This window comes from Camelus dromedarius, chromosome 4 (genome assembly GCF_036321535.1).
Source record: "Camelus dromedarius isolate mCamDro1 chromosome 4, mCamDro1.pat, whole genome shotgun sequence".
In the NCBI taxonomy this organism is placed as follows: Eukaryota; Metazoa; Chordata; class Mammalia; order Artiodactyla; family Camelidae; genus Camelus; species Camelus dromedarius.
Genome location: NC_087439.1, coordinates 82,088,482 through 82,115,162, shown reverse-complemented (window position 1 = coordinate 82,115,162; position 26,681 = coordinate 82,088,482). Strand labels below are relative to the sequence as shown.

General features: G+C 56.1%; 2 protein-coding genes and 1 long non-coding RNA gene across 9 annotated transcripts in view; 1 reads left to right on the top strand and 2 right to left on the bottom strand.

The window, feature by feature from the left end:
- SPEG (striated muscle enriched protein kinase) overlaps nt 1–14,554 on the bottom strand; it is a 55,058-nt gene extending 40,504 nt beyond the window's left edge. For 3 of the 6 annotated variants that reach the window (XM_031452229.2, XM_064485196.1, XM_064485197.1), the window contains exons 1-6: nt 7,625–7,689; nt 6,627–6,669; nt 5,684–5,713; nt 4,994–5,083; nt 4,575–4,911; nt 506–1,806 (exon numbers count right to left, since the gene is read on the bottom strand). In XM_031452229.2, coding sequence (XP_031308089.2) covers nt 506–1,806; nt 4,575–4,911; nt 4,994–5,083; nt 5,684–5,713; nt 6,627–6,669; nt 7,625–7,657 — 1,834 coding nt within the window. In that variant the 5' untranslated portion in view covers nt 7,658–7,689. The other 3 variants (XM_064485195.1, XM_031452225.2, XM_064485194.1) reach the window with 3 other exon arrangements.
- LOC135321162 (uncharacterized) lies at nt 6,682–16,175 on the top strand. 2 transcript variants are annotated; one of them, XR_010380698.1, is made up of 4 exons: nt 6,682–7,077; nt 10,150–10,443; nt 13,880–13,941; nt 15,963–16,175. It is a non-coding gene; the product is annotated as an uncharacterized LOC135321162 (long non-coding RNA). The 2 variants fall into 2 exon arrangements; XR_010380699.1 differs by lacking the exon at nt 10,150–10,443.
- A 3,279-nt stretch (nt 16,176–19,454) lies between these two features.
- On the bottom strand, nt 19,455–26,462 carry DES (desmin). The gene is made up of 9 exons (XM_010988377.3): nt 25,787–26,462; nt 24,788–24,848; nt 24,568–24,663; nt 24,290–24,451; nt 24,002–24,127; nt 23,367–23,587; nt 22,037–22,080; nt 20,479–20,561; nt 19,455–20,269 (listed from the first exon to the last, which is right to left on the bottom strand). Exons 1-9 carry the CDS (start codon nt 26,362–26,364, stop codon nt 20,228–20,230), a joined length of 1,413 nt encoding a protein of 470 aa, XP_010986679.1. The 5' UTR covers nt 26,365–26,462; the 3' UTR covers nt 19,455–20,227.
- Nucleotides 26,463–26,681: the final 219 nt, after the last annotated feature.

Below are 26,681 nucleotides of genomic sequence, written 5' to 3'. Positions count from 1 at the left end.
GGGAGGCTGGGTCAGCTCTTAGTAGCCATAAGGGGTCACAGGATGGTGCCGAGATGGGAAGGTCAGTGTTGAGAGTTGGCTGGCCCAAAGCTTGCCTGTAACAGGTACCTGACCAATTATTTATTGAGATGGACTTCGGTCTCTTCCCCCACAGATGGGTGGGGTGTAGAGGGGCTCCTTAGGTTTCCATCAGTATCTCTCCCCAGCATTAGGTCATAGACCCAACAGCCCAGTAGGCCACTAGACCCAGGGGGCCTATGGTAGGCACTGGGCACTGGGTCTCTGCTCACACCTCTGCTCCATCCAGCCTCCATCAAAGCACACTCACACTGTGCCTTACTAGCAGGCAGGTTCTAGAACAAGGGACCTTCACAATCCTTCACTCAAATTCAACCTGCTTCCACACTTCCCCGGGGGAAGCCACACCCTCCCTACTGCCTAGCCTCTTCCCAGACGTGCTCCCATCCAGGTCTCAGCACCTTCTCTACTCTTCCCGAGGCCTTACCGAGCTCAGGTGAGGTGGGCCGGGCCCGGCGACCTCTGCCCTGGCTGCGGGCCCCACGGCGGTCCCAGGCCCCCCAAGGACCGTCCTCCTCTGGCCCTCTGCGCAGCCTCTTCTCGGCTTCAGGTCCCACCCTGTTCTTTTCCAAGGTCTGGGGCACAGCAGCGCCCTCCTGGCCCGGCGTGGCCCAGGGCAGGAAGCGCACGGCCTGCGGCGGGGGCTCCCGCTTCCGACCTGGCGGGGCTCTCGTCCTGGTCTCGGGGGGATCGGCGCCGGGGGGCGGTACGGGGCTCCGGCACTCCTGGATGGCTCTGCTTCGGGTCAGCGGGAACTGGTCCCGGCGCCTAACCTCTTGCTGTGGACCTTCCGCCGGCTCCGTCCTGCCTGCTGGCCCGCGGCTCCGAGGCCTCCCTGGCTCATCCCCGGGCTTCCCCGCGACGCTCGGAGGGGGCGGCTGGGCGGCATCGGGGCTCAAGGCCCGCGGGGTCTTGGGGGTGGAGGGCTGAGAGAAGAGCGGGGGCTCGCCGGGCTCTCGAGGGGATGGGGCGCGCTGCAAAGTGGCGCGCAGGGACTCGTGCGAGCGCACCAGCTCCTCCCGCGACGTGGAGCGGCGGATGCGGCCCAGCTCCTGGGCGAAGCGCAGCTCAAGGTCGGAGGCTGGGCTGCGCTGCCGCGTGCGCTCGTCTAGCGAGGCCGCCTTCTGCTGGAACAAGCGGCGCCGCTCGGCCACGCTGCCCGCCGGCGCCCGCAGCTCCTCCTGCGAGGCCCCCGGCGTGCCCCACTGCCCGCCGCCCTCGGACTTGGGCTGCTCCAGCGAGCGGGCCTTGCGCAGGGGCACCCAGGGCCGCAGGGGCGCCGGCGGCGAGTCGCTGCGCTCCAGGCTGCGCCGGCGCTCCTCGAAGAACTGCAGCTTGTCCAGGATGCGGGAGCCGGCGCGCACCAGCCTCGGCGAGCGGCCCAGCGCCGACTGGCGGCCCGAGGCCTCGCTCAGGGGCGTCTGGGGCCGGGACTCCGCCGTGCCCGTTAGCGAGGGCCCCGACGACTTAGACTTTTTCCCTCGCTTGTCTTCGGTGGTGACGTCCTCGGGCGGCACCGGCTCGCGAGTGCGCCGGTGGGGCGGCGTGGGGATGGCCGTGGGCTGGGCGCTAGGTCCCGGCGGAGGCCGCTTACCCACCCGAGGGGACGGTGGGGGCAACAGCGCGGATTTGGAGGGAGGCGGCAGGGCCGGGCGACGAGGGGCTTCGCTGGCCGGCTGAGGCTGAAGGTCAAGCTCCTCCCTATGCAGTCCACTCTGAGGGACGCTGCTGCAGAACCGAGACGAAGAGGGGTAGAAGATTCAGGGGGGCTCCCCTCCTAGACCTTCAGCTCGCGACAGGCATCGGCGGTGGGCATGCTGGGAAGGCTTGAGTGTGACATGGGCCAGACCCTTCTCCCCCTCCCCACTAAGAGGAAGGCACAGCCAGAGCAGGTACTGGGGAGAGGCTGGCGGCTCTGGCACCGGAAGATTGGGCTGGTGGCTGGGTCCAGGTACAGACTCAGTCCCAGGGGCTCAGGCCAGCCCCCTCCCCCCAGCCCCGGAAGCTGGGAAACAGCAGGAACAGAACTGAGTGGTGGGAGAGAAAAGAATGAGGCTTAGGACCTGAAGGATGAAGTGGTGAGGGAAGGCGGGAGGATTGGATGGGGAGGGGCCCTCTCAGGAATGCAGCCTCCCACTCATTCCTGCCCCCAGCTGGCCCCTACAGCCCTGCCCATCCTCAGCAGGACATGCCCTGTTCACTGTGGCCCCCAGAAGAACAGGCACATGCCTTCCAGGCGCAATGCCCTTATCCTTGGGCTTGCCTAGCACCTCCTCAGACCTGAGCCCCTCACCAGTGCTGCCAGGATGCAGCAGGTGGCAGCCAGGGTCCCTGGGGTGGGAAACGAGGACACCCAGTTTCCTGTTCCCTTTGATCAGTCTGCCCCTAGTACAGGCCTTTGAATTTGTCTCGCCCCTGGGAAAGTTACCTTGAGTCCTTGGAAACCCCCCTGAGAAACACAGAGCTCCTCAAAGGAGTAGGCTCAGAAATAACTCAGCTCAGAAATAACTTCTGCGTGGGCCTGGACGGCGGGTACGGGAAAGGAGGAGGAAGGTGCTGGTCAGCCCAGAGTGCCCCCTTGCCTCCAAAGCTTTGATGCCTACGAGCTGGGCCTCAGCTTCCCCCATCCAGGCCCTTGGTGGTGGGGGGTTCACATCAAATATAGAGGTTAGCAAGAAAAGGAATCTGAGACGTTAGCATCATACCTGACACATTAGAGGAAGCTTAATAAAAGCTTATGAAATGGCTCGTTGAGTACTTATTGTGTGCCAGGCATGTGCTGAAAGCTTATTGAGTCATTTAATCCTTACGACAATCCTCTGAGGTAGGAACTGTTATTCTCTCCATTTCCAGATGAAGAAACTGAGGCTTAAAGAGGTGAAGTGCCTTACCAAGGTAACACAGCTAGGAAATGGTTGGTGCTAGGACTGAAACCCAGGTAGTCTGGCTTCTGAGCCCTTGTTCCCTCCAAAATGTCTGGGATTCTGGAGGTACAGAAGGGAGGAGAAATGGTAGGGTACCAGCCACAAGCAGAAGTTCTAGGGGTGCCTAAGTCTCAGGATATTTTAGACTACCTGGGTCAGCCACCCACACTGCAAACCTCACCTCTGACTGGGGGGTAGAGGAGGAGGGAAGATGCAATCCAGAGTGCCCTGAGGGAGCAGAACCTCGGGCAGCCACCTGCAGGGAGGCAGAGTCTACTCTAGGGGAGGGACAACAGTCCCCTAGGAATGGCCTCTGGGAACTGGGTGAGGCATGGAGAGAAATTGGAGACAGCAGAGGAGGCCTCTTGCCGGCAGTTTCAAGCTCCAGGCCAGCCTCTGTACCACAGACATTGCTGAGGAAATGGGTTCCTCGGAAGTTGCCATAGCAACTCTAGGCTCCGGCTGGGGCTTGGCAAAGAAAGGCAGGGAAGGAAAAGGCAAGTCCAGGGCACGGGAGCGCCTGGCTAATGCCAACCAGATAAGACAAGGGAGCCTCCCCTGCGTCTGCCTTGGACCTCTCCCCTGTCTACCACTAGCCACCTCAGCCAACATCAAAAAGGCTTCCCCACACCAGGCCCCTTTTTTCTCTTCCGTGATGGTACCTCCCCCACACACACATACCTATCACCAATCAGGCCCCCCTCAGTCCCCAAATGCCCCCCAATACCTCTTTCATCAGCCACTCCCCTCTTCTGCTATAGCACTCCCTCTTGTATCCGCCAGCCCCAAACCTCCAAAAATGGCTCCAATGGCTCACTCCAACACCTCCGCTCCTCACCACCCCCTACCAGGACAACCTTCAACCCCACCCTCGGGCGTTTCCCCCCAAATCCTCACGTGCCCCCACCTCCACCACTCCAAGCCCTCTACCTCCACCCGAGTCCCCTGTCCCCATCCCACCCGGCCCCAGTCCCCTGATACTTCACATCCCCCTGCTTTCCCAGGCCCCTGGCCCCATCTACCCCCTGACCACCTTGCTCTCTTCTGTCTCCTGGTTGTGCTCTTGCTCCCTCCTGCTCTCCCGGGAGCTGCCGTGCGGAACGGTTCCGTTCCTCCCAGAAAAAGGCCCACATGGGAACAGGAATGTGCAGAGAGATGAAAAGGCAGCAGCTGCTGAGACAGCAGGCACGGAGGGGGCTCCCGAGGGGGGGGATCCTGGGGACAACTGGAGCCTGAATGGGTGAGGCAGTAGAGGGCCCCCGGGAGAGTGGAGATCTTGGAGGAGACAGGAAGGGAGAGAGGGGTCCACGAGACCATCGAGATGGCACAGTAAGCCAGGACAGGTGGGAGCAGGAGGATGTAGGTGGTGATGGCACAGGAGGAGAATGGAGCCATGTGGGAGATAGAGTGGGTAGCTGGGGCCAGGAGTGGAAGCAGTTGGGGGTGGAGAAGTGCACAGAGAGATGGATGATGCTGGGGACATGGAGGGTAGAGGCTGATGAGCGGTGAGGGGCAGTGCAGGACAGCATGGTGAGGTAGGACAGAGTGGGCCCAGGTGAGGCCATTACTTACACGTGGATTGAGAGCGCCCGTCCTCTGTACAGGCTGAATGCGCTGCCGTACAGGTCACTGGCCACCGAAAGGCTATCCTCTGACCCCCAGCTTGCGCCCACCAGATTAGCTCGAGACGCCCGCACCAGCGGCTCCACCCCCAGGTGCCGTGGCCCGGCCCCGGTTGCCTGTGCTTGCCTTGGGCTGCCCGGGAGGTGGCAGGTGCCACCCCTGCTGCCCGCTTCCTGCTCCAGGACGGTCTGCCCGCTGCCCCACCAGCTCACTTGCTCCTCTGAGGTGCCTGTCACGGAGGTCGGGGGTGTGTCCAAGGAGGTGCCCACCAGGGTGTCAGAGCCCCCTAGAGAAAGGAGCACAGTGAAGCTCGGCAGCTCTTGGGGACAGCTCTCCTGCTGGCTCTGTGAGCGCCCCAGAGAGCTCACCCGTGGGGGTGCTGAAGGCCCCGTCATCCCGAAGCTCCAGGCGCTGGGTCCCCTGCACATCGCTGATGTCATCCTCACCCGTCTCGGAGTCTGAAGAAGAAGGGGTCTGTGTGGGCAGGACTCTCCTCCCTCTGACGCCAACGCTTCCCTCTGTCACCTCCTGCCTCCCCCACAGCAGGCTCCATATCGTCACTGGGAAAGCTTCCAGAACCTAGCTTCTCCCCCTCTTTTGCTCCCCACATCCCTCTGCCTATCCTGGGAGGCTCAGGGTAACCCCTCCCATGCTGGTCCCCTGGCTCCATCTCTGGGCCCTTGGCTCCTCACCCCTGCCTCCTTGGTAGTGCCCCCAAAGCTACCTAGAGTACACCCTCCCAGCCACTTAATGGATGGCAGGGCCGCAGCCCCTCTCCATCCTCCCCCGTCGGTGACAGCTTGCGTTCCTGAGCAGCCCCCAAAATCACAAGGTCCTAGGTGCCAAGGCTCTAAGTGCTGGGTCCCAGTACCCCAGGAACAAAGGGGAGTCACCTCAGAGTCGTACTATCAGGGCACTCGACCAACCGCAGGACCAACCTGTCCTCCACCCCAAACCAGCTGGAACACATCCGGGTGCAGCTGAGGCAGGGTGAGGAGAGGCCAGGTCGGGCAGGGAAGTGGGGGAGTGGAGGGCTAGGGCAGGAGCCAGTTTCCTACCGTAACTTTGCTTTCTGCAGGAGCGGAAAACTTCGCTTCCATAGGAGCAGCAGGAGAGAGACATGGACAGGCTGTTATCAGAGCGTTTGTGGGGTAGGGCATTGTGGGCAGGCAGGACAGAGGGGCCATGAGGCTACCCAGTGCCCAGAGATGCCCTGTGGGGATGGGAGCAAGGGGAGGGAGACACCTGGGATGGGCAAAGCATCTCATTCTCTGCCTGCCTGCAGTCTCGGCTGGGCCCAGCTTTGGGCAGCCCATGTGCTTTGGCAGATTATTCCAACTACCCCAGTGATTCTGGGCCCTTGGCAATTTCATTGGTGCTCCCACTGGCCACACACACACACACACACACACACACACCACTAGGTGTACTCAGCCCAGCCATAGCCCCATTAGGGGCCAGGCCCACCCTATAACAACATTTGCAACCTCTCCTTACAACAAACCTCCCTATCTGTTCTGCACCATGATGTGACAAGCACCCTATTTCTGATCCCTTTCTTCTACTGCTGAATGGTCCTCAAAAATGCCCAGTGGTCAGGCTAGGAGCAAAGTTTTCTGGGCCTATTTTTTAACTTTCCCAGATTCTACCAGGTTCTGTGCCTCAGTTTCTCTTAATGCCATGACAAGCAGGAGCCATGTACGGGTTGCTGAAGCATGCACTGAACTCATTCCCACCTGGCCCCACAGATGGAGAACAGTAAGCCCAGGCCCACGATTGGGTGTGCCAGTTGCCCCCCACCCCCATTGCTAGGTCCTCCCTCGGCTGCACGATACAAGGAGCCTTCTTGGGTGGGTAGTTGGGTGGGTGGGCGAATGTGGACATGGGGGGGGGGGTCCTGCATCTCATGGGCTGTCTTCAAGGCCTGGTGCCTCACAAAGGGACATGGACTAAGAAGAGGAGTGCACGTGGGCTAGAGCACGGAGCCCACGCTCCACGCACCATGGGTGAGACGGCCAAAGGCCCGGTGGGAATGGCCGGTTTTCTGAAAGAGAAAAGCCAGAATGAGTTGTTGAAAGGAAGGCTTGCTCTTGATGCTCTAACGTCCTTATATCTTTGTCCAAACCTCTATATCAAACAGAAACTCATTCCAGGGGCCAGTGAGGGTGGGGAGAGTAGAAGAGACCCCGGGCAGCTAGCTTCTCCTACAGGGAATTTCTCCATTCTTCCTTTCCTGTCAGCCCTCCCAGCTGGAGCTCCAGCTTGGCTCTGGCAAGGAGCAGGGAGAGAGGAGCAAGGGTCAAATACTGAGACTTGTGACGGACAGAGGACTGGGGACCTGAGCGACACTCCCAGAGATAGAGACTGACTGATGTGAAGGAAGAGATGGGGGTGCTTGGATGGCTGGGAGATGGAGGGATAAGGACATAGATTTCTGCTGAGAGAAGGACAGGTACTTGGGATAGGTGTCAACAGGGCGGCGAGCGTGATGAGGGGGCGGAGGGCAAAGTCCCCCAAAGGGCCGTAGCCTCGTGAAGGCAGGAAGGAGGCCCGGGTCCGCGGAGGACAGGGCTTGCGGAATGCATTGAGCCCTGCGTGGATCCCTGCGCGGTGCTTTCACGAGCTCCGGAAGATGGAAGGCTCCAGAGTTGGGGGCTGGGGAGAGCCGGGCGGGGGCCCGGGGCTGGACAGAGGCGAGGGGTAGCACGGAAGCCTGTGGGCGCTCCATGCCGAAGGCCAGCACAGGGGCTTCCCAGGTGGTCGCGGGGATCGCGGGAGCTGGTGGGGGGTGGGGGGTTCTGCCCTTGGGCGCTGGGAGGTGCCTGACGCAGCCCGGGAGCCCCCCGGAGCGCGACCGGCCCGCGGCCTCGGCGGCCAGGGTGGGGCAGGCGCGGCTCCGGCGCCCCCTCCCCGGGCCCAGCTGCGGCGACCCGCCCTCCCTCCGGGGCGCCCAGCCAGTCCTGCCCCCTCCCGGCGCCGCCCGCCCCCGGAGCCCTCACCTGGAAACGCTTCTTCACCCACAGCTTCTTCATGGCGGGGGAGGGGGCCGGGCCGGCGGCCGGGCGAGGAGGGGACAGGCGGGGGCGGGGCGGAGTTGGAGGCGGGGCCGGGGGCGAGGCGGGGAGCGGGCGGGGGCCGGCGCCGGTGGCGGAAGGAGCCTTGGGGCTGCGGGAACCCGGGCGGCGGGAAGGCGGCGGCGGCGGCAGCCGAGGCGGCCAGAGCCTGCCCCTCCCCCGCCAGCCCTCGCCCCCTACCCCAACCCTGGCGCCCCTTCCCTCGCTTGCCCGCCTGCTTCCCCTGGGGCAGCGATCGTCCGCCTCGCAGCACCCCCCACCCCGCATCTGCCTCCCGGGCCCTAGGCACGTGGGGAAACTGAGGCACAGAAAGGGGTGCAGTGGCCCCTAGGAGAATTCGGGCCACTCTCATTGGCTGTCCAACGCGGCATCCACGCCACCCCCACCCGCCTCCCGTGGGGCTGCTCTGGAAGGTCAGCTGCATCTCCACTTGCTCACTCCACAAACATGCACACTCGTCCGCCGTGCCAGGCCACAGGGCCATGGTGCTGGGTGGGGGACCCAGGTTATACACAGGGCAAAGGTCCTTGTAATGACATGAACCTAGAATACGAAACCCCCAGGCTACTCAGGAAAGCCAGAGAGGGTCCTCCAGTTGCCTGATGGTAGGCATTCTGTCTCTGCACTCTGGCGCGCGCGCGCGCGCACACACACACACACACACACACAGCCAAGGTGCCCAGAGGTACCTCTGATATTCACAGATACAACCCACCTCACTCACAGGTAAGCACACTCGCCAAACTTTCTTTGTCCTCCTCCCATTCAGTACCGGCCACACTTTGCCTACACAAAACTCTACCCCTCCTCAACAATCATTACAACTAAGTTTCCTAACATTTATAAGTGCCAGGCACTTTATAAATGTTGCCTCATTGACAACAACACCATGAGCTTGAAACCCTTATGAACATGTAACTGACTCCATTTAACTGACAAGTGACTGAGGCTCAGAGAAGTCCTATTACATAGCTGAAGCCATACAGGTTCTGTATCCTTGTGTCCCCAGATCCAAATTCCCACCCCAACATGCACAAGTAGTGCCAATCCTAGTTTCTGAGATGTGACTTCTAAGTCATTATCATCAACACTGACAGCATGCTTAGCATGTACAGAGCAATGTGCTAAGTACCTTATATGAATAAACTCATTTAACCTGTGCACAAAGGCACAGAGAGGTTACCTGCCCAAGGTCACAGAGCCAATAATTGGGAGAGCCGGGATTCTAACCCAGGCACTGTTATTTTGTTACTGATCGCTATGCCATAAAGCCTCACGTGCTGATCGGTCAGTGGTTCCCCTAACTTTATTTCTTTAAAGCATAGGTCCAAAATAAATACAGAACCCACTGATGAGTTTTGTTCAGCCTGTGTAATATTTTAAGTGGGGCAAGTACACTCAAATTCAGCTGCTGACAACAGCACCTCACTCATTTTCAGTTTCTACTTGGCCCTTGAAGATATTTGAGTTGTGGCCCCTTTATTTTAAAGTTTTAGGTCATGTCTTATACATTCTGGGTGCCTACAGGCAGTCTTGTTACCCACATCCCCAGAGGCAGAGGTTGCACCTACAGACACATGCAGACATGGGGACGTGCAACGAGAGGGTACACGTGTGTGTCCGTATCAGTTGCAGCTAGAGGACCCTGGGATGGGTGCTTTCCCTGCCCACCCCCAAACACACCCACTCACAGATGGGGGAGCTGAGTGAGGAGAGTGGGTAACTTGAGCGCCTGTTCTGCAGGAGAATCCGAGGGGCTGGCACATTCCGTAGCAAAAATAACCAATGGGCAGCGGGTGTGAGTGACGGGACAGCTGGGCCAAGGAGAGGCCCATGAGATTCTGTGTTCCTGCTCTGGGCCTGCACTGCTCACCCACACAGGGCTGGCCTAGAGCATGCTCTCAGGGTGGGCCTCCCCAAGCTGGTCCCAGAATGCCCCATTTTTCCTCCAAGGCTAGGCAGCTGGGCCCCCCTGCCATTTCCCCAAAATCAGACTTTCAATTTCTACACCACCAGCATCTCCCCTTGACTAGAGGAAACCCAGGTCATCATGCCATGCCTCATCTCACACGGAGACCTTCCTCTGAGCCAGACACCCACACCCCTCTTTTTCCTGCCTTGCTTCAGTTTTCTCTCTTCCTTCCTCTGCTTACTCTGCTCTGTATTTCTGACATACTATATAATTTTCACATATTTATTGTTTAATGCATATAATCTGTTTCCCTTTACTAGAATGTCATCTCTAGCAGGACAGGAATTTCAGTCCCCCACCCCAACTTATAAATCCCAAGCCCCTAGCACAGTGACAGCACACAGTGGGCATTCGGTACACATGGGAGGAGGTGACAGAGCTGCCGGTAGAGAGGATGAAGGGTGGTGGGGATGGGGACTGTAAATCTTCCTGGAGCAGCTCATTTTCCAACCTCCCTCCCTTCTCTGTCTTGACCCAGGCCCTTTTCCAGAAACAGCTGGAGAAGCGACCATCTCGCCTTCCACTCAGGATGTTCCTGGGAGGGCCTGCCTTGGCTTCAGGAGATTCTCCTGCATGGACCTTGGCTGACTTCATGGCCTCTCTGTTCTCCCCTCCCAGGGCTCCTCGCTGCTCCAGCTCTGGCCCCTCCTCCTCTCCCTGATTAGCACTTGGCATGAATGGATGGGGCCACTTCCCATACCCATTCCCAACTCCATACTCTTTTCCTCCTGGTTTTTCATGCAGACATTCCCCATGCCAGGTGAAAAAGACGGTAAGTATAGAATGCACACAGTTCCTGGTGTATTCCCCATATTTCCATCGCTAAATTGGCCATCTCTCCTCTCTAATCTCTCCTCTCCATGCCTTCAAGCCCCCTGCATGGTTCACTACCATCTGTTGACCTTTGGCTCTTCAAGTTGGCACCAGGGTCTTCCAGACCCTGGCTATGAAACTTCCAACTGCCAAACACAGTAAACATCGTCAGTCTGCACCTTCTCTTGACTGTGCCCCCGCCTCCCTACACCCTGCCTTTCAGTGCAGGCCTCCCCCTGCAGCCACACCATGCCCCAAACTATGAGGGTGGCACTTGCTCTGGTCACTTGATTGGCACATGGCTCCTTAGCCCATGCAAGTGGGAGCCTGATGTTTTGAGAGAGAAGAATGCCTGCCTGTCTTGGAGACTGGGCCTGAAGATGACTTTGGGGATACTGATAGAAGGATGATTATGATGACAGATCCTTGCCTCAGTGTCCCCACACTTCTCTTTCTGAGGACAAGCGCTGTGGACCTAGACCCAGAGACCAGGCTTTGAAATCTGCTTCTGCCACCTCACTAGTCATGTGACCTTAGGTAAATTCCCTCTTTGAATCCCAGTTTTTTTATACATATGATGGTCAGTAACCTGGGGCTTAAAAGATTAAATACAAAAATGAGACAGGGTGCTTTCCATTTTACAAGTATCCTGCATCTCTGCCGTCTTCACTATTCCTATTCTTTCCTCATTTCTACACCCCAAATCCTACCCTCCTATTTCCCATCCTCCAAACTCTCCAGCCTGCGGCCCACTTGCCTTTTCAAGGCCCCAGCCCCCTCTAGCCATGCCAGTATCCCTCTATCCTGAGTTAACATCCCAGGCTTCAGGAGTGCCAGGAACCTTAGCATCACCCGTCTTGCTGAGCCAGAGAGCAGTCCCAGCCAGGAAACTGCCTCCTTTCCTCTGCAGCCAGATCCTGGATGGGCTTCCTCGAGAACCCTGAAGTCCTCTTGCTGTTGATCCCAATCAAGAAATTTTTCCATGAATTATTCTGATACTGAGCTGCTTGCCTAGCTGCCCCGGACCAGGACCTGTCACTGGGCAGGGACTGGTGGGGGGCGGGCAAAAGGAGGAGGAGGAAGCCACACTCACCCAGTCCTCCAACATCACCAAAGCAGAGCCCCTCCCTTGCCAATCATGTAGGAGGGGTGTAGTAGTTAAGCATGTGGTTCTTTGCAGTGGGACAGACTCAGGCTTCCATTGTGCCTTGCCACTTCCGATCAGTACAATCAAGATGCTTCACTTAATCCCTCTGGGTCTCAGTTTCCCAAGGGTTGCTGCAGGCCTTAAATGATATATCAAAGGATACGATAGCATATTGCCTGCCACATAGCAGCATAGTTCATACTATTATAAATTACAACTGAGAATGATTACCAGTTAATTATAAAGCTGCTCTTGGGGCAAAGAGTTTACCAGTATGAAAAGCTCTCAAATGTGACTTGCTGCAGCCCAACCTTCTTCCTGTTTTAACATGACTGGCCCCCAATCCAGTCCCCCAGCACCCAGGGTCCTTCCCTTACCCCAGCCTTTCAAACATGCTGTTCCACCAGAGCAGCCTGGAGACTGTCCTCTTGGCCTCTGTCTAGGTATGTCCAGCCAGGGATCAGCTCTGCTGACCACACCATCCATATTACAGAGGGGCTAGGGGGCTCTGCCATCCTGTCACCCCACACTTTGGGGGACCAGGGCAGGCTAGGAGTTTCTCATCTTCAGAAAGGCCAGGGCTGGGCTACTCTCCATACAATGGACAGCTCCCCCTCCCTTTTTGCTCTCCTCTGTCTAGAACTTAAGTGGTAAAATGCCCCCAGAGTCCAAACCAAGGGAATGGGTGCTTAGTTTTAGGATGGCCATAACTAGTTGTTTGTCTTTTGGTGGATCTCCCTCTGCTCTGGACCACGGTGTCCTGACCTGTCAAAGACAGTGTGTGGACCTGCCCTTCTCTGTGGTCCTTTCCAGCTCTAAACAGACATGATGACACCATACTCCTTCTCGTGGCTTCCTCCCCCTGCCCTAAAATCTCTTTCCTCCAAGTTGTATTCTCATCAATTTATCTATTGTGCCCTTTGATTTATGTTCTGTTTCCAGTCCCCTTTGCTTCTGAGGGCACCAGAGAGAAGATTCCTCAAGAAGTCCAGTCCTTCCCCAGCTCAGAGCTCAGCCCCATGCCCTGACCCAAGGCCGGGAAAGTCTGTACCTGGTTAGGTATGAGGCCAACTAAGAGAAGCCAGCCTTGGCCCTCTCTATCACTGAAGAGGAAGGTGAGCAGGGCAGGGCTAGGGAGAAAGTGGAGATGCTGACATAGGGAGGCTGAGCTCCTGCTCCATCTTCTGATATGGCTGCACCTGGGGCTTTCTTACCCCTCCAGCTGCTGAGTTCCTTCATGCCTGCGTCTCCTCCTCAGCCTCCAGGGATGTACCCCCTACATGAGGCTACCCGGCTGTAGTGAGAATTCCCTCTTGAAAATGCCCAGGAAAGACTCAGTGACCTCCCGCTCTTTGCCATCTACCCCAGCTGCAGCCTACTTCCTTGGAATTCTATTTTTTAAGACTCAGTCTGCTGAGGTTCTGTCTTGAGCCTAGAGAAGAACTGGCTTAGGGGCTGAGGGAGTCAAAAAGGAAGCCCAAACACTGACCCAAGGAGACTCAGCCCTGGCCTGCACCCATAGCAGCCTCAGCAGGACCTTGAGCCCCAGGCCCAGTCTCATGCCCCACCCTTCTGCCTCAGACCATCATTTACCCTTTCACATGCAAGCTTGGTACTCTACTCTGTAGGCAGGGGCCCATGCACCAGCCTGAGCATCCCCCTTCCATGCCTTCTGAACCTTCAGGTAGGCATGGCCCAGGCACTTTCCATGCAAACTCCACAAACCCTGTCCCTCATCTGCTGTTACCACCAGACCCCTGCCCAGCCCGCACATGCACACACACATGCTTGTGTGTGGATTCTCAACCTCTCACCTCCATACACGCCTGGGAGCCCACAGTCCTAGCTCTATGCCTGATGCTCTGCACCCTGTTCATATTTATCCACTGACTGGCCTCTTCCAACCAGCCTGCTGCTGACCACACCAACCTACCCCAGCAATGGATTGCAAGGACTTCTGACCCATCCCCTCAGCATTGCCACCAGACCAGAGGAGCCAGCCCCCTCCTTCAGACATGCACTCACCTGTAAGGGACTAATCAGGAATCTTAAGTCTGAATTATTGGAGCAGATGAATACAATTTCCCCAAGAGGCCTCTCTTGATAGGGAAACTAGGAGGGCTCACACTACCCAATACCCAGAGAGGCCTGAGTGGCCTGCTTACCAAATGCTGACCCTTGACCTCTGACATTCCTATAGGGAGCCTCTCTACCTTGACACCTCTTTCCCTGCACTTTCCTCTTGAAGGGCACTTCTGAGTCAGCACAGCTGAGAAGCCAGAGCATCTGGGAAGAAGACTGGATGAACAGGTACCTCCCCAGTGTGGCCCAGGCCACTCTTCTCTACCTCTGAGCCCCCTCCCCGCCAGGCTTGGCCTCCACCTCCCCATTACCTCCGACCTCCAGCACTGTGAGAACAGCCTCGCAGGAGGCCTGGCCCCGATCATTCTGGGCCCTGCAGCTGTACACGCCGGCATCCTGCACCCCGCAGCTCCGCAGCCACAGGCAGCTGGGCTCAGGGGCCGGCGGGGGCAGGAGCTGCCCATCCCGGAACCAGCTGAGGCGGGGCTGGGGCGTCCCGCGCACCACCACCAGCAGTCGCACGTCGCTGCCCGCAGACACCGCCGCGTCCTTCAGGGGCCGCAGGAAGACCGGCGCCCCGGCCACCGCCCCTCCGCCGGCCCCCACTTTGGCCCTCTTCGGGGGCACCCCGGGACTCGGGGGTGCCCTCGTGCCCGTGTCCTCTCCTCGCGTGCCCCGGGCTTTCTGCATGGCCTCTACGAGTTGGGCTAGGGGGACGCTGGAACTGGACGTCCACGGGGGGCACCCGGGGGATGTTGCCCTGGGAGATGAGTCCTGGGGGGCCGGCGCCCTGCCTTCCTGCTGCCCGCCCGCCTTCGGCCTGTGCTACCCAGAAGGTCACCAGGGCGGCCGGTGGTTGCGCCTCGGGGGCTATTTTTAGGCCCCCGGCTCGGGTTGCGAGGGAGCTGTGGAGGGAGGCGGCAGCAGAGGAGGGGACTTGGACACCACTCGGCTCCTTCTCCCCCCTCTAAGAGCCCCCATCGCCCTCCTTGGCCTAAATGGGTCCCTAAGGACTTGTTCCAAGCCCCCTACCCTGAGGTGTGCCCCGCCTCCCAGCCACCCACTTGGGGAGTCAGGTTACCCTTGGGCTCAATCCCATTTCCCTTCCTCCCTCCTCTCAGGCCCTGATTCCCAGCCCCACGTGGCTCTGGGAGAGGGAGAGGAGGTCCTGGGTGAGATATCAGACAGGCCGATGAGCAGGCAGGCTCAAGTGAAGATGAGCAGGCAGGCTCAAGTGAAGATGAGCAGACCCTGGGGAAGAGGGACCAGTGGCCTCCCACAGCCTCCAGGGTAGCCGTGGTCAACAGTAAGACCAGGAGCAGGGAGTCAGATGGATTTGGCTCCCAGCAAGTCCTGCCCTTCCTTGCTGAGTGACATCAAATCTCTCTCAACCTTCAAGTCCTCGTTTGTCTAAATGAGTTGTTGTATAGGGTTGCAACAGGGAGAGGAAAGTAGGAAGGACGTTCTAGGCAGAGGGAACAGCAAAATCAGTAGATGATATGTTCTGAGAATCAGAGGAATTTGGAGGGACTGAACCACAGTGGGGTGAGGTGGTGGAGGTGAGAAGTGGGGCCTGAAAAGAGAGCTTTGCTTGCTAAGGTCCCTATCCTGATGGCCATCCGGGGCCACCGCAGGGCGTTCAGCAGTAGAATAACATGGTTAGAGCTGTGTTTTAGAAGGATCCTTCTAGCAGCCACAGGGTGGAGGGTGGGTTGGAGATAGGAGAGTTGCAGGCCAGTTAGACCTGCAGTTCTCAAAGTATAGCCTCTGTTAAAAGTACAGATTCCCAAGCTCCACTCTGAGGTGCAGATTCAGTATAGGGGCTAGGAGGGTTTGGGAATCTGCACATAAATAGCCCAGTGACTCCAATGTGTTTAAGAGTTGTACTTTGAGAAACATCAGGATAGGACATTACTGCTTTTAAAAGTCCAAGTGAGACTTTTGTGATGGGACAGTTCTGTATCTTGAGTCTGGTGGTCACATGAATCTACACATGTAATAAAATTGTATTGAACTAAATACACACACGCAAACAAGCATTAATGAATGCATGCAAACTGGTAAAATCTAAAGAAGGTGGTGGACTATGTCAATGGCAATTTCCTAGCTGTGATATGGTACTATGGTTATGTAAGATGTTACTACTGGGGGAAACCAGGTAAAAGATACACAGTATCTCTCTGTGTTGTTTCTTATAACTGCATGTGAACCTAAAGTTATCTCTAAATAAAAGGTTTTTTTTTAAAAAGTCCAGGTGAGAGACCTAGACCTGACGTTGAACCCTAGGGGATGAAGCCTGGGAAGAGCAGAGAGGACCCAAAGGAGGAGCCGGCAGTCATTAGGAGATGAAGAAAGTTACCCTTATCCCCCATCATCATTCTGAAAGACCCAAGTCAAAGTGTTTGTGTGTGCATGGAGAGAGCAGAGCAAACACTGAATTATATCTATAGTGTCCAAGAGCCTTAACGAATGACATCTTTGGTTTTAGTTTGCATACATTAAAGCTTACTCTTTGTGATGTGCTGTTCTCCTGGTTTTGACAAATGCAGAGAACTGCATCTGCTACTCCAGGATCATACAGGACAATTTCATCACCCTGAAGATTGCCTGAGCATCCCCTTTGTTGTCAAACATACCCCATCCGCCAACCCCTGGCAACCACTGATGCTGAATTGAACTCTTAAATGTAAACTGAATTCTAGGGGGGAGGGTGTAGCTCAAGTGGTAGAGCATATGCTTAGCATGCACAGGGTCTTGGGTTCAATCCCCGTACCTCCTCTAAAAATAAATAAATAGACCTACTAATTACCTACCCCCCACCAAAAGATAAAATAAAATAAAAATGTAAATTGAATTCTAAAAGGTAAAAATGTGGGGGAAGACATTGTAAGCAGATGGAACATCAAGACCAAAGGAGGAGGATTCCTGTCCCCATGTTGCTTATATTCGAGGAAGGAGACAAATGTAAAGAGATAAAGAAATGATAAAGATCATCAGGTGATGCATATTGTGGGGAGAATGGAGCAGGGTAAGGGAGATGGAAGTGTGGTGGGTAACTTACACTTTCAAACAGGAGGATAGGAGTTGGCCTCACTGGGAACAGTTGAGTCAATCTTGAAGGAGGCAAATGGTGCAGAAGTCTGGGCAGGACTGCTTTAGGCAGAGGTGGAAATGTGCCCTGTGGGCTCCAAAAGAGCCAGGAGGCCATCGGGCAGGAGAGTGGAAGGACAGGAGGTCAGACAGGCAATGGGGACAGATGGCCTAGCATCTTGTAGGCCGTGGCTTTTTTACTCCTAGTGAAGTGAGAAGTCATCTCAGAAGATTTTGAGCCAAGGAATTACATGATCTGACTTAGATTGTTGTGATGGCTTTAAATTATTACATTAAATATTAAAATGAATATTAACTATTTAAAAGGGCCTGGCACAGAGCCTGGAACATGGCTTGTGGGTCTCCTGTTTGAATGTCCATAATGGCTTTCACTGTGGGGCGCACAGGAGTGTGTGGGCCTGGGTAAGGAGGGCATAGCCCCTTGCAAGTCGCGGGCGCCCTCTCCTGGAGGAGCCCACACTAGCTATGACGCCGGAAGCCATTAGGCCCTGGCCAGGGCCCTTACCCAGAGCAGCTGGCTGGCTGCAAGGAGCTCATCTGTCCCTCAGAATGGCCCCACAGTGCCCCACGGCTTGGCGCCAGGATGGGTGTGTGCTGCCAGTCTGCCCTGCCTTGCAGTCACAAGCCTGTGGTGTCATGGAAAGATATCTGGGCTCCGGAGGCCAAGGAGCAGGGGGCCTGGTCCTCCTCTGCCACAGATATGCTGTGTGACCTTGGCAGTTCACCCCACCTCTCTGGGCGGTGGGGTGTTTCCTCCAAGTCATAATGATGCACCGTGTGCCTGGCACATGGTAAAAGCTCAGTAAGTGTTCGTTGAATCAGTGAATGAAGTTGGGGGAGGGGCATCAACCTCTCTGGTAAATATTTAATTTAGAGAAAAGTAAATTTAAAGTGCCCAGTTCATATTCATTCAACAAGTATTTAAATATTTGATTGGCACCTTCTATGGACCAAGCACTCTTCCAGGCACTGGGAATACAGTAGTGAATAAAAACCTTGCCCTTGGGTAGCTGACATTTTAGGTGTTGAATCAAAAGTCAGTGATGTACTTGCATATGTGTCCTGGGCAGGGTTGTGGTCAGAGGAGGAATAAGGGAGGCGGTGAATGGGTGGGATGCTTGTCTTCAGGGGCAGGGAGGGTAGCCAGAGTGGACAGTGCCCGCTGAGACCTCAGTTCTTGGCTTAAGGACTTTGCCCCACAATCCTTCCTACTCCATTGCCTTAGGTAGGGTCTGAGTCGGTCGGGAACTGGTCCCACAGGAATCAGTGAAAAGCTGGTCAGCCCTCTATGAGCCCTCTTATTTCTTGGTGTTGGGTCTTAAAGGAGAAGACACCAGAGTTTCCCAAGGAGTAGGGAGAGTTTTTGCCATGGAGATGACGGGGTGTATGTCTGTGTGGATGATAGTATGTTGAAGGTCTGCTTGTATGTGTGTGACCCCATGAGACTCAGATCTCTTTGGGTTTATTTTTGTCCATTCTCTGGAGCACTACATTCACCAGGGGCCACAGGGGGTGGGGCACAGGGATGGGGTGTAGTCCCAGGTACTCCCAGGGCAAGGTGAAGAACAGTATTCCGTGGAGAAGTGGTCCTTCCTGGAGGGAGGGACCCCACAAACAAGAGGGGAAGAGGCAAACTTGTGAGCAAAGGCAGCATCCAAGGAGAGGGGGAAGACAGAGACACCAGAAAGTCTTTCAGTAGCTTCTGGAAAAAGCCAGTTAGGAATGGCACACTAGAGACTTTAAGACTAAAACCCCATTAGATTTATTTCACCTACAGGCTGTCCGAATTTATCATGTTTGTGATCTCTGCCCTCTTCCCGTCTCTAAAGGGTAATCCCTGAAATCTAAGGAGTGGCTGGAAGGCTGGGACCTACATGGATTTACCAAGCTTCCTAAATCTCCTATCCACCTGGAATTTATTTTTTAGAAGAAGTGGAAAGAGAGACAGCTTTCCCTTGTGCCCTACCCCACCCTCCACGGCCACCTAAATGCCCCCACGCCCTATATTGAATAATTAAGTTTTCTCGACAGAAACTTTGAACATATCTGTGTTAATGTTTTATTCCATGATTGCCTACTTATTTTCATGTGTTCTACGTTCCTCTCATCTTCCTAAATTCTTCCTAAATTTCCTTTTGGTATTTTAATTGAGATTGTATTGCTCCGAAACTAAAAATTAACATAGGATGAACTGACATCTTTAAAGTATTGAGTCTTTTTCTCCAAGAACAAGGTAGAGTTTCTGTTTTTCTTCACATGGTTATTTTTCCTGAATCGGCCTTTGTAGGTAAAAGGTGCAGGTTTAGTGGGAAGAGGGTGTAAGCTTCTCCAGGGAAGGGACTGGGGGAGCCCGACTTCACAGTCAGACTGTGGGGGCAGCCTGGCACTGGGGCCTAACAAGAGGTATTTGATTCCCCAACAAAAGCCCATGCCCAGCCCCCCTCCCCCAGATGTTACTACCCACATACAGCAAGACTGAGAGGCTCTGGGAAGAAAAGGGGTGACAGGCCCTGGGGGACAGCCTGGCTGGGCAGGAGGACAGCACACAGTCCATCTTGAGGTGGTGGGCCAGGGCCTGGGAGGGTCCCCAGGGGAGGCCTGGCAGTCAAGGCAGCACAGGACGACGTGCGAGGCTTGTGCTTATCTTTTTATTATTTCTGTCCAGAGCCCCTGCAGTGGGGGGGGGGTGGGCACGGGGAGGTGGCACCCCTGCCAACCGCCTGAGACCGCTCTCTGCCTCTCTCCTCTCCTCTCTGCTCCCCTCTGGCATCACACCCACCCTCTTTCCTTCAGAATCTCCTGCTCCCACATCTGGCACCTTCGGGGGTTCCCTCTTGCAGCCCCTACTTTCTAAGCCCACCCTGGGAAAGAAAGGGACCATGGGGTCAGTATCTAGCCTCCCAGTCTCCACAGGGGGCTAGATCCCCAGTTACCTGCCGGGCTTGCTGAGGACGCTGCCCCTTCTCTCTGACTCAGGCTGGGCAGTGGGGAGTGGGGAGGTCACGGGGCTGGATCCTGACCCTGTGGGGTCCCTACACCCTGCTCTGGGGCCCTCTCCAGAGCCAGAGGCTAGAGCCTGAGGTCACAGAGGTGGGAGGGGCAGGGTCACTGCTGCCTTGGCTCCATCCTGCCCCTACCCAGCACACCCTTGGGTGGCCAAGAGCCAGGCTCACTCACTTCCAACATCCAGACCTCACACAGTGGGGGGCTCCCTGTGCGGGGAGGGGGACGGGCTATGTCCCCTGTGGGGACCTTGAGCGGTGGTGGTCGGTGAGCAGGGGTCAGAGGCTGTGAGGGGAGCATTGTGGCCGGGTATAGTGCCCTGGGATGGAAGGAGGCTGGCTCTGGGAGGCAGTGAGGACAGGGGTGAGGACGGTCTCTGGTGGCAGAGGGGTCTCTGGCTTTAGAGCACCTCGTGTTGCTGCTGTGTGGCCTCACTGACGACCTAGAGAGGAAGAGAAACCCAGTCTAATCCTGCGCTGGCCAGCGAGTGGGGCCATGGCCCTGGACCACCCCCGCCCCAACACAGGAGGACCCCCGTCTGCCCCCTGGGCAAGAGCATGAACCAGCGTAGTTGGTGAAAGTCACCTGGCTGACAGTGCCGCAGACACACTACAGCCCCTCCAAGGGTAAAGGGACCGGCAGATTACTCACCTCCCCATCCCGGGTCTCAATAGTCTTGATCATCACTGTCTTCTTGGTATGGACCTCAGAGCCCCTTTGCTCAGGGCTTGTTTCTGTAATAGATTCAACCACATGCTCAGCCTGAACAAGACCAGGCCTGGGCTGCTCCTGCGGCTGGGAGTCCATCCCTGGTCCCACAGGGGAGAGCCCGGAAGATGTCCACCCCCTCAAGATGGGCCTGTTACTGTTTCAGCAAGACTTCATCACCTGTCCTTGAGCCCAGCATCCAACAGGTGGCTTTGCAAACCCAGGGGCCTGTCTCACAGCTGAGATAAGATCAGGAGCCAACAGATGTGCTCCAGCCATGGGTTCAGGAGGGCAGGGGATCCTCGAGGCCCAGGCCGCCCAGCATTCTCATCCCCCACACATCTCCTCACTCCCTCTCCACCCCTGGGCTGCAGGAGAGCCCTGCATGGATTTGTACCCTGACAGTTAGGACCCCAAAGCCCAGAACCAAGATACTCTTTTGGAGGACCTCATGGTTCCCAGCCCAGCTTAAGACTCTGGATGAGCAGCTTGATGTCTTAATGAAAAAGAGATGGACAGAAGTCACTCACTGATTCACTGTGCTGGCGCCCCTCTGTGCCTCAGTTTCCCCACTGTAAAATGGTAACAATGGTACTTGCCATATCATGGTCCAAAACTACTGATTTGAAAAAGCATTAAGTGATTTTAAATGCAAAGCTCACATTTGGTGCCTGCATAAACTATTAACTGAAAAGAGAGGTTCTGAATTTTATAGGAAGGGTCAAATTTAGGTCCTTGGCATTATGAGTTTGGTGTTCATGAATCTCCTTAGCAGGCAACCAGCCTGTGACGAACGTTGTAACTCGGTGGAGCACAGCGTGTATTTTTTCCTAATGGAAATGAACATCGAATATATAAAAAGGTTTGATCTAGGAAAGGCAAAGCTGCCAAAGACTCCAGCTTGCTTTCCTAATGGATCATTACAGCGTGTTTTTCTGCTCTCTGGGGTTGGAAAGCCACTCGATCTGCATATTACTAATGTCAGAATGGCAGAATGCCCTAGGAGTTCATTCTTTTAATTGTTTGGCTTTGCTAAGGTTTGGCTTTATTTTTTAAAACATGGATCCAACATCTTGCTCTAGCAAACTGGAGGTGTGCTACAAGCAGCTGGGGGCAGCGGGGAATGCTTGGCAACTTGCCAAACAGACAATGGGTGGTGGGTGCCTTGTAGACCAGTGTGTATAGTTCTAGATGCTCCAGCTGTCAGGCCCCCAAGGACACCCCTGGTAACCTTGGAGTTTGAGTATATTAGAAACAGAAACTGTCGTCCACTCAATATGCCCAGGGGACATGGTCAATAAAATACCATGAAATAAAATAACATAAAAAGCTGTCAGAAGGTGCCTCTACCTAAATTCCTCCACCTACAGGGCAGCAGCCTCCTTTCTCTTTACCAGGCCCCAGCCTTGTCCCTATGATTCCATCCTCCCCTCCTGGCTGGCCTTGGGCAGTGCCCACACTGGACTCCTGCCCCCTGCCACCCCAGCCAACATGTACTCACCTCGGAAGTTGAGGGCAGAGAAGGTCTGGATAGGGAGGTTGATCCTAAAAGGGAAGAGACCAAGCCCCCAAAGGGTTAGGACCCTCCATCTCTCTCTGTGACCACCCTTCAAAGCTTGCCCTGGTCCTCTATAAACACCATCCTCAGCTGTCCCAGTCCCACTGGCTTCAACACTCCCACTGCCACACTGCTCAGGGCATGGGGCCAAAGGTCAACCCCAGCTGTCCCAGGAACTGTCCCTTCTGGAAGGACCACCCATTACATCTCTGACCTGCTGGCATGACAGCAGGACCCCAAACCCCACTGCACCCTACACTGCACCAGGATTTCCTTCTTGCTCTTGGCACTGCAGGGTGTATCAACGTCTGTGGGTTACATCCGTTGTGTGTGCCCACCCTCCAGCCAGGATGGGAACATCTGGCCCACTCACGTGAGCCCAAGTTCCAGGAGCTGCCACCCCCATTTATGCCTAGTGCTGGGGAAAGGCAATGTGACTTTAGCTATTACCTTTATAGAGGTCATTATTTGCAGATATTATTCTACAATATCTGAAATCTTTTTCTGTGTAAATCTGTATCTAAATATGTCTGCTGATCTTTTTAAACATCAGATAGTATCACTTTTGTGAGTATCAATGGGCATCATTCTGTTCAGTAATCAACCTGTCTTTAATTGATGTTAAGTTTACATAGTGAAATGCACAGATCTTTAGTGTGCAACCCAGTGAGTTTTGATCAGCGCCTACATCCACATAGCCACCAGTCTAAATCAAGATATAGAAGGTTCCATCGATCAAGAAGGTTCTCTCAGGTTCCCCTGCAGTTGTTTGTTGTTTTCTGTGTCTAGAGATGAGCTGCTCTGAGCATGTCATTGTGTTTTTTCTTATGAGCACATGTGTGTATACCTGTGCACACTCAGAGCACAAGTCTCTGCACCTTCTCTATTAGCCTATTGCGTCAAAAACTCTGTCTCTATTTGTCTCTATCTGCCCCCTCCCTTTTCCTTCCTCATCATTCCCTGCTCTGCTCCCATCTCTCCCTTGACTGGCAGTAATATTTTATTACTGGTTGCTGAATATGGTTTTATGCTGCTGGTTCTTAATTCTGAAGGTGGATGTGGGAATACTTGTATTTCTCTTTTTATAAAAGCTATTAATTAAATCACTTTTTACCCAGGTGGCCTTGGTTAATTCTCTGCAACTAAAAGAGTGGTGGCCTCTTGTATAATGCTGTTTTCAGATCTTGTGGAGGTGATCCTGAGCTCCCCTGGGGCAGGGATGGGCCCCTAGACCACCCTGGACCCCACATCCAGCCCCTGCCTCGCCCCTCACCGGCTTTCCTCGCCCTCCAGCAGCTTCCGGTAGGTGGCAATCTCCACATCCAGGGCCATCTTGACGTTGAGCAGGTCCTGGTACTCACGCAGGTGGCGAGCCATCTCATCTTTGAGGTGTCGGATCTCCTCCTCCAGGCGTGCGATGTTGTCCTGATAGCCGCTGGCCTCACTAGCAAAGCGGTCCTCCAGCTCCCGCATCTGCCTCATCAGGGAATCGTTCTGCAGGGGAGGGGCGCCTGGATCAAGAACAGGCTGTAGTGATGGTCAAGGGGACACTCGGGGCCCAGGATGCAGAGAGGCACAGCCTAGGGCTGGGAGGAAACCTCAGATAGCCTCGCCTAGGAGTTGTCAAACTCTTCTGAGCCAAGGAACTCTGAACTCAAATGAAGTCTTACATGGCAACTCAGAGGATAGAACTGATACAAGGGAGCATGGCCATCTGGCCTCCTCGCCTCTACCCAGGAGCCCCATGATTCCTGAGAGCCCCACTGGGTATCTATCTGTTTTTACCCCTGTGGTAGATGTGAGGAGACAGAGGTCCAGAGAGGGTATGTGATGGACCCAAGGTCACAGAGTGAGGGTGTGAGCAACAGACAGAAAGGACTGGACTGGGCTGGGTGGGCAGGGACTCACGGTGCCCTTGAGGGCATCGATCTCGCAGGTGTAGGACTGGATCTGGTGGCGGTACTCCATCATCTCCTGCTTGGCCTGGCGCAGAGCATCATTGTTCTTGTTGGCTGCCTGGGTCAGGTCAGACACCTAAGGACAGAGAGGGGGCCCTGAGATGAGGAGAATGCAGGACACAGGTAGGGGTGGGCAAGGGAGCATGGAGACCCCAGGCTCTCTCTCTTCCCCACAGATGGAGCCATAGGGCGTATCTCCAAAACGGAATGGAGGGAGCCAGAGGGAAGAGAGTCCCACCTTTGACTTGTACCACTCCTCAGCTTCCGAGATGTTCTTAGCCGCGATGGTCTCGTACTGAGCCCGGATGTCCCGGAGGGCGGCAGTGAGGTCTGGCTTGGACATGTCCATTTCCACCTGGACCTGCTGTTCCTGAAGCTGGGCCTGCAGTTCTCTGATCTCCTGCAGGGTATGACTTTGGCTTCAGTCCCCGACTGGGCCCCGCACGCACCCTCACACCCCCATTCCCAGAGCCCAGCCCCACCATCCCCTTTCCAGCTGCTTTCACCAAGGCACACCTCTTCGTGCACTTTCTTAAGGAACGCGATTTCCTCGTTGAGAGATTCGATCCTGCGCTCCAGGTCAATTCGAGCTAGAGTGGCTGCATCCACATCCTGGGAGAGATCAAGTGAGAGGGCAAGTGTCACTGATCAACCCAGCAGGGCAAAACGACACCAGGGGCTACATGGGGGGAACAGAAGAGGTAAGGCTGCTTCTGGGAGACCAAAGAAGACTCACCGCTCGGAAGGCAGCCAAATTGTTCTCCGCTTCTTCTTTCAGTTGAATTTCTTCTTGCAGCCTGGCCGAGACAGACAGAAGGATAAACAGTTGGTGGGGATAAAACCGGCAGTAGAGACGACTGGCTGGGGGCTGCCCAGAGAGTGGGCTCAGGACAGAGGAAGGAGGCCAGGGTAGAGGCAGGAGGTCCCACCCACACAGGGAGGGGACAGGAAGTAGCCCAGTCTCTGCCCTGGAGCCACACCCTGGAAGTCTATGTCCCCACCAGTCTGTGACCTCTCTGGGATTAAGAATCATGTCCATTTTATCCACCTCTGTGTTCCTGGGCCCCAGCCTCAGCCTGGCCCATGTAGGTGCTCACTTAATATTTGTGACCTGGGTGGCAGAACAGTGACTCTGCTCACTCAGACTGTCAGAAGCAGGACCCATGACTATTTGCTGCCCTGCTGCCTTATGTACTGGGAGCATGGTGGAGTCCACCATCTTGTTCTCTAAGCTTTCTGAGGGCCACAGCTCCTCCACCCGCTCTCCGCTTCCCTCTAGCTTGTCCATTCTCCCAGTAAAGCTTCAGCCAGGTGGAGGGACCAAGATCTGCTCTCCGCCCCCATTCCCAGGGCCTCATCACAGGTAAGCTGAGAGCTACTGCTTGCCCCAGATTTTCTTGTCTCCTATCTACCTCCCCCTCCTTCTAACTGTACTGGGGCCTCCTTTCTCTGTCTATCTACCTGCATGACCCTTATCAACATCACCCCAGCATCTTAAGATGCTTTTTAAAGTTTGTTCTCCCATTTCCACCCCATGATGTCCCCAAGAAAATTCCTCCTTTGCAGACTGGGAGCACAAGGGAGAGCCCTGGCGTCCCTCTCCCCTTCTTGGGGGATACATGTAGACGACCCTCTCCCAGGGTACCGCAGGGTGCTGACAGAGGGACCCAGCCCCAGGCCTAGCCTCCCGCGCCCAGCCCAAGGAGAGGGGGTTCTGGGAGCGCTGGGTCCTCACTTGGCCTTGAGCCTCTGCAGGTCGTCCAGTAGGTTGTCCCGCTCGACGTCGACGCGGGCGCGCTGGTTGGTGAGCACCTCCACCTGACGCCGCAACTCGCGCAGCTCCTCCTCGTAGATCTCGGCCACCCGAGTCGGTTCGCGGCCCTTGAGACGGTTCACCTCGGCGGCGAGCGCCGCATTCTGCTGCTCCAGGAAGCGCACCTTCTCGATGTAGTTGGCGAAGCGGTCGTTGAGCTCCTGCAGCTCCACCTTCTCATTGGTGCGCGTGGTCAGGAACTCCTGGTTCACAGCGTCAGCCAGCGAGAAGTCCAGCAGCTCGCCCGCGCCGTAGGAGGAGGGCGCGCGAGTCGCCCCCAGCCGGCTGGTCCGCAGCGCCCCCAGGCCCCCGGCCCCGCCCGACGTGCGCGACACCTGGTACACGCGGGATGTCACGGAGCTCGAGGAGCCCTTGGTGCCGAAGCCCGTGCGTGGGAAGACGGGCGAGCTCAGCGGGGAGCCGAGCGGGAAGCCCGAGGCCCCACCGAAGGTGCGGCGGTAGGAGGACACGCGCTGGCTGGACGAGTAGGCCTGGCTCATGGTGACGGAGCGGGCGAGGCTGGGCGGCGCGGAGGAGGAGGCTGCGGCGGGCGGCCGGCTGGAGAGTGGATGTGGCAAGGGGAGACACGGCCCCTAGGCCGTCGGCACTATTTGTATCCGCCTGACATCAGCCCCCGCCGCCCCTCCCCTGACAGCTGCAGGATCCCGCTGCCTTGCCAAGAAAGGGCGGCCTCTGGCGTGGGGGCGGGGAGGCCAGCTCCCCCGCGAGAGGACTGTGCCCCTCAGCCGGCGGGTGGGAGGCCCCTGAGGGGTGCGGGAGAGGCTGGTGAACCCAGGAGGGCAGAAGATGGGCAGGC

What these genes read in the sequence shown, in the direction of transcription:
- DES (XM_010988377.3), bottom strand. Translation starts at nt 26,364, where the DNA reads ATGAGCCAGGCCTACTCGTCCAGCCAGCGCGTGTCCTCCTACCGCCGC. An exon ending in CTGCAGAGGCTCAAGGCCAA is followed by an intron (nt 24,849 to 25,786) that starts GTGAGGACCCAG and finishes TGTCTCGGCCAG; the next exon opens with GCTGCAAGAAGAAATTCAAC. An exon ending in ATTTGGCTGCCTTCCGAGCG is followed by an intron (nt 24,664 to 24,787) that starts GTGAGTCTTCTT and finishes GATCTCTCCCAG; the next exon opens with GATGTGGATGCAGCCACTCT.